Source organism: Salvelinus fontinalis, chromosome 7 (assembly GCF_029448725.1).
Source record: "Salvelinus fontinalis isolate EN_2023a chromosome 7, ASM2944872v1, whole genome shotgun sequence".
Classification (NCBI taxonomy): Eukaryota; Metazoa; Chordata; class Actinopteri; order Salmoniformes; family Salmonidae; genus Salvelinus; species Salvelinus fontinalis.
The window spans coordinates 15,642,618-15,649,699 of record NC_074671.1 but is presented as its reverse complement, the minus strand read 5'-3'; the positions used below and the strand labels follow the sequence as shown (position 1 = coordinate 15,649,699).

At 44.4% G+C, this 7,082-nt stretch overlaps 1 protein-coding gene across 1 annotated transcript in view; it reads right to left on the bottom strand.

Moving 5' to 3' along the window:
- The window catches only part of LOC129858902 (contactin-associated protein-like 2), a 197,650-nt gene extending 191,916 nt beyond the window's left edge, over positions 1-5,734 (bottom strand). Inside the window, exon 1 of the mRNA XM_055928132.1 lies at positions 5,636-5,734. Within this exon, the coding sequence (XP_055784107.1) occupies positions 5,636-5,734 (99 nt within the window). The remainder of the gene's footprint in view (positions 1-5,635) is intronic.
- Positions 5,735-7,082: the final 1,348 nt, after the last annotated feature.

Below are 7,082 nucleotides of genomic sequence, written 5' to 3'. Positions count from 1 at the left end.
GTCTGAAGTTTACATAAACTGAGTTTAAATGTATTTGGCTAAGGTGTTTCACAATTCCTGACATTTAATCCTAGTAAAAATTCCTAATAAAATAACACCCCTTAATGCTTCCCTTTGGTGAGGCGTCATTCTGTAACGTGTGCGCTGAGAGTCTGGAAGCAAGTTCAGGGAGTGCATAATTTAATAAACCAAAACAACGCACAGATAAGAAACAGAAATAATGACGCCTGGGGAAGGAACCAAAGGGAGTGACATATATAGGGCAGGTAATCAAGGGGCGGATGGAGTCCAGGTGAGTCTGATGACACGCAAGTGCGCATTACGATGGTGACAGGTGTGTGCCATAATGAGCAGCCTGGTGGCCTAGAGGCCGGAGAGGGAGCACACGTGACATGTGCACTGACCCTATAAAAATAAACTCTTTGCTTAAACTTTGCTTAAATCTGTTCTGACAGTTTACATCCTTAAATGTTCTAATGTGGTTAGCCAAAAAGACAAGTGTTTACACATTCATCATTTAGGGTTACAATAAAACATATGTCACATTTCTGGTTAGTCTATAGTTAGTTTCCTTTTTGTATTAGGGTGTGTTTACAGAAATCCTTTTCAATAACAAAGTCATATGATTTTATAAGAATTTTTCTTATGTGGTGTCCTTGGATGAATGTCAAAAATATGCATAACCAGTTATGCAAGATGCATAACAAGCGTCTGATAATCCTACAGCTAGGTGTGCCTTAGCAGGAAGTCCACTATGTGAACCTCATCCACTAACATAAATAACCCCAGCATGTATACCTCTGCTAAGCTTCCCAGTAAAGCAAGAAAAACAAAACAAGCAAGCATCACAGGAAAGTGTTAAAAATAGTCACATGATTTGATAATAATTTTTCTGCAGTGAGGTGTCCTTGGATGAATGTCAACAAGATGCATAACCAGCACACAAAGATTGGGGGTTAGGCCTACTACAATACAACATTAAAAACATAGCTCCACTACATAAAACCATAAATTACAGTTGGAATGTAGTTAGAAATCTCAAACTGTTTCCATCAAACAGGAAAAACAAGAAAGTTGGATAAACACATTTAGAATATAGATTTTTGCACTTTACCTTTGCATTACCCATAAAGTTGTTTAAGGCAGAGTGCAGTATAAGCATTTTAGGGGTCATAGGTTAGATCAGTGGTCATGGCTAAAGTATAAAAAAGTTTCTTCATAATAAGAGTGCATCAGTGCATTATCACTGTTTCTTCCTAAACATATGTCTGGACAGCAAAATCTTTAAAGCCATTTCTCAGATTCACTGTTACCGTAGACTGATCTTTGTCTTTGTAGAGCAGTTCAAGTGGCTGCCATTGCTCTTACCTGCCTCCTGTCCCTCCTATCGCCATGGGTATATCTTCGTGAAAACAATGACACTGTACTTTGCTTAAACCTGTAATGCCAGTTTATGTCCTTAAAGCGTGTTTAAGGATTAACTAAAATTCAGGAGAAAGACCAGACTTGAATGTAACAATTACCTAGTTGCCTTGAACACAGCTGCCTAGCATCTCAACAAGCACCAGCTGCTAACCATTGCCAATCAACCTCAACTACTGTTTGCACCGCTTAACTAGTTTCATTGAATGTAACTCCTCAAACAAGCTCCAGCTGATACTAACTGTTAATCAGCCTCAACACCTGTTCTCACTCTTCTTAAAACTTCTTACGGCTAAGATCCCATTAATGGGATCGATATGACAACAGCCAGTGAAAGTGCAGGGCGCCAAATTCAAACAACAGAAATCTCATAATTACAATTCCTCAAACATACAAGTATTTTACACCATTTTAAAGATAAACGTGTTGTTAATCCCACCACAGTGTCCGATTTCAAAAAGGCTTTACGACGAAAGCACACCATCTGATTATGTTAGGTCAGTACCTAGTCACAGTAAACCACAGCCATTTTTCCAGCCAAAGAGAGGAGTCACAAAAAGCAGAAATAGAGATAAAATGAATTACTAACCTTTGATGATCTTCATCCGATGACACTCATAGGACTTCATGTTACACAATACATGTATGTTTTGTTCGATAAAGTTCATATGTATATCCAAAAATCTTAGTTTACATTGACGCGTTATGTTCAGTAATGTTTTGCCTCCAAAACATCCGGTGATTTTGCAGAGAGCCACAACAATTTACAGAAATACTCATAATAAACATTGATTAAAGATACAAGTATTATAGATGGAACTTCGAATAAACTTCTCCTTAACTTCTTGGCGCTACAGATACCTTTAGCGGGATAATTTTCCTAAACAACCGCTGAATTGCAGGGCGCCAATTATTACAAAAATATTTATAATCATGCAATCACAAGTGAAATATACCAAAACACAGTTTAGCTTGTTGCTAATCCACCTATCGTGTCAGATTTTGAAAATATGCTTTACAGCGAAAGCAATCCAAGCTTTTGTGAGTGTATCAATCAATGCTAAAACAGCTAGCCCCAATTTAGCATGGTCACGAAAGTCAGAAAAGCAATAAAATGAATCGCTTACCTTTGATAATCTTCGGATATTTGCACTCACGAGACTCCCAGTTACACAATAAATGTTATTTTTGTTCGATAAATATTACTTTTATAACAAAAAAACGCCATTTGGGTTGCGCGTTATGTTCAGAAAACCACAGCCTCGTTCCGTTCGACGAAAATTCCAAAAAGTATCCATAATGTTCGTAGAAACATGTCAAATATTTTTTATAATCAATCCTCAGGTTGTTTTTAACATACATAATCGATAATATTTCAACCGGACCGTAACCTATTCAATAAAAGAGAGAAAGACAATGGAGAGCTACCACACTCGTGCGCAGGAACTAATCAAAGGACACCTGACTAGTTTTGAAAAATCGCTTTTGTTATGCTCACAGACAATATTTTGTGTGTTTTCTATCCTAATCTGTAAATTTATATGCATATTCTACGATCTGGACCTGAGAAATAGTCCGTTTACCTTGGGAACGTTATTATTATTTTTTTTTAAAGGAAGAAAAAAAAAATATCTGACCCCTGGCGTCAAGAAGTTAATGCAACCGTTGTGTCAGATTTCAAATAAACTTTACGGAAAAAGCACACCATGCAATAATCTGAGTACGGCGCTCAGACACAAAGCCATACAGGTAACAAGCCATACAGGTACCCGCCATGTTGTGGAGTCGACAGAAGTCAGAAATAGCATTATAAATATTCACTTACCTTTGATGTTCTTTGATGATCTTCATCAGAATGCACTCCCAGGAATCCCAGTTCCACAATAAATGTTTGTTTTGTTCGATAAAGTCCATAATTTATGTCCAAATACATCCTTTTTGTTTGCGTGTTTAGTTCCAAAATCCAAATTCATGACGCGCAGGCCAGACGAAAAGTCAAAAAATTCCATTACAGTTCGTAGAAACATGTCAAACGATGTATAGAATCAATCTTTAGGATGTTTTTAATATAAATCTTCAATAATGTTTCAACCGGAGAATTCCTTTGTCTGTAGAAATGTAATGGAATGCAGCTAACTCTCACAGGGGCGCGCCTGAGTGAGCTCGTGGCACTCTGGCAGACCCCTGACTCAATCAGCTCTTATTCTCTCATCCTTCACAGTAGAAGCATCAAACAAGGTTCTAAAGACTGTTGACATCTAGTGGAAGCCGTAGGAAGTGCAATATTACCCCATACCTACAAACCTCAGATTTCCCACTTCCTGGTTGGAATGTTTCTCAGGTTTTTGCCTGCCATATGAGTTCTGTTATACTCACAGAAATCATTCAAACAGTTTTAGAAACTTCAGAGTGTTTTCTATCCAAATCTACTAATACTATGAATATCTTAGCTTCTGGGCCTGAGTAGCAGGCAGTTTACTCTGGGCACCTTATTCATCCAAGCTACTCAATACTGCCCCCAGCCATAAGAAGTTAAATCACCACTACCACCCTTCTTAAACATGACCAAACAATCATTCCTCCTCTCTGTTTTGCAGCACATGCAAGACACTGCGTGACAAGTCTCAATTTTATTGAAAGGGATTCTCAAAGTTTACAATGGAGATTGATCTCCCCGCCTCGGATTTCGATATCTTTTCAGGCCAATTTCCTCTCCATTCTCAGGGATACTACTTCCAACCAGGCGTCTGCGGTCCGTTTTTCCTTTCCGCAAATGTTCCAAGCCTTAAAGAAGCAGCCCGTAAACATCCTGGATGTCATGGCTTCACCACTGCCAAGGGCCTTCCATATCTCTCGGCCTCCCCCATTTTCTATCTTATCGTCAGCTTTTTCTCGCTCTCCCTCCCTGCCCTGGTCTCCTCCTCTGCCAGCAGCCCCCTCTCCAGAGTGTACTCCTGCTCTGGCCACTCGGTTTCCTTGCCTCTTGCTCCTACTTTTCTCTCCGGCCTCTCTGGCCCCATGACCGCTGCCTCGGCAGTGGCTCAGCCTCTCTCTCTGCCAGAGACCATCTCTGCCTGCCTCTCTCTGTTTCTCTCAGCATTCTGCTTCCTTCACCTCTCGAGCTCTGTCTCTGCCGGCATTGCAACTGTAGTAGGATGTCCCTTGGGGGTATGACATGCGAGGGTTAGGTTAGTAAACATGCTGGAGCTAGAACCTCGTTGTCGTGCATCCTTATTTGAGATAATACTACAGCAACTAGTCATCAGGTAGCATGCTCTGGCCTCCCGGAAACCTTGCCTGAGCTATCTTCACAGCCTCCGGCTCCCCGCCCCACCTCAGGTCCCCTGAACCTTTCTATCTGCCAGAGTCGACTTCTCTTTCTCTCAGGTCCCGCTGCCACCACTGCAGCGTCTCACCTTTTACGACTACCATCGCCGATTCTTGTTAGGCGCTGCCTCCAGGCTACTGCAGTGGAACACCATGACCTACTGGGGTGCCCTCGACGTGGCGCTCTACTTTCGCATCTTTGCTGGCAGTGTCCCTTGCATGCGACCTCCGTGGCTGCCCCACGCTCAGCAACCCTTAAGCTTCCTCTGCCCTGCCTTTGCTCACTGTTCTGCTTGCTGTTCTGCCCTACCCTCTTCCTCCTGGACATTGCTTTGACCGCCTTTTCCTGGAGGACCATGGTGATCATCCCGTGCTCTTCTTCGGAGTTCGCATGATCTGCAACAATTTCAATAACTACGGATGCAGGGCTTCGTCATGTGAGCTCCTGCACATTTTGTAGTGGTACCCACACCTCATGCTCTCTAAAACCCACTCCACCTTCTGCTGATAAATGACCGCTGACCAACCTTGCCATCCCCATCAATATCACAGCCATGGCTGCGGACTTGGACCTTCACCCTGACACCTCCTTTTGCCCAATTTTTGCGTGATGGCCTGAATTGGGTTTTCTCCCGGTCTCAACTCTACTCCTTGTACTCCTCACTTCTGCTCAAACCTCTGTTCTGCACTTGACAAGACAGAAGTAGTCTCCTCCCTCCTGGCCAAGGTGAAGCAGGGATTTATGATTGGCCCCTTCTCCTCCCTCCCATTCTCCACCTACCTCATCAATCACCTCGGAATTGCCACCCCGAAAGTACTGTGGCAAGAATCTTCAGTCTCCAGTGTCAACAGCCTCATCCCCAGTCCTGCCTTCCTCTTGTAGTACGTCACGGTCAACCATGCCATCGCTCTCATTAAACTCGCTGGCCATGGAGCCTGCCTTGATGAGGCTGACATCTCCACCTTCAAGGTGGTGTCCCTCCATCCCGACACTTGGCATCTCTTTGGAGTCTGCTGGGAGAAGCGGTAATACTTCTCTGTCCGCCTGACTTCTGGATGTAAGAGCAGCCCTCGAATATTCAACTCCTTAGCCGAGGCCCTATGTTGGATTTTGCTCAATGTAAACCGTCTTCTGTTCTCCTTGACGGTTTCCTCACTATTGGTGCCCATTCATCCCCTCCAGCCCCGGGCCTCTACACCTTCAGCCACCTTGGCGTACCCCTCTGAGGAGAAAATGGAAGGCCCCTCTACTTGACTCAAACTCCTCTGCATCATACTGAACAGTCTTCTTTCAGGCCTCCCTGCCGCTCAACAATCTTCAGTGCATTTCCCTCCTGTCCAATTACTTGGAATCTCCCCACTGCAATAAACGTCACCCACCTGAATTATGCTATCAGGATTATTCCTCAAGGCCGCTCCTTGTCCCACCTCTCCCTGGCCGCTTCGGTGCCTTCCTTGCCTCACACTGTGGTTTTTGACCCCTCATGCCTCGCGAAGCTCAGGCCTTGGCACCTTCTCCTCAGTCATTGGCACGACATCGCCTTATTCCATGACTGTCTTGTCCCGAAAGATGTACAGTTGTTCACCGCTACCCCTTCCACAGGGTATGGGGTTTCTACAGCGGCTGTTGGTTTAATGCCCCATGGCCTCCCGAACTTGTCTCCTCTCCTGCAGCCCCTTCCGCCCCCATGTTCAAGTTGTACCCAATTGTCGTGGCCGCTTCTTCCTGGGGGAACAAATGGTGCAGAAAGACCATACTCATCCATTCCGACAACCTTCCGTGGTACTTATCATTAACAAGGGCCGTTCTTATTCCCTCCCTATCATGAGTTTCCTAAGACGTCTAACCTGGCAATCTATCACCCACCAGTTCCTTCTCAGAGCTGCATATGTACCCGGCCAATGTAACTCAATCACTGATTCCCTGTCCCGCCTCAGGCGCCAGGCCTCGTATGCAGAAACCCCTACCAACCCCAGTCCCTCCTTACTCCATGATAACCTTCCTGTGACCGATCCACTCATTCGCCTCATCTACCAGTCACACCACTCCATCCTATTCAGCCATTGCACCAAGTATACTGTCCTCTTACTGGAAAGCCTGGAGACACTTCGTGTTTCCATACCATCTATCACTTGCCTTTTCCCTCCAATGACTTGATCACCATGTCTGCCTTTGGGACCCATGCCAGCTCATTTCTCTCCATGCGGACATCCTCCATCTGGATGTACCTGGCCGGGATCAACTTCTTTCTCAAGTTGCTTACTGGGTCACCCTTCTCCTCAAGGGTCTCCAATGCACCAAAGTCCACCCCCCCCCCCCCCTCGCCACCAGC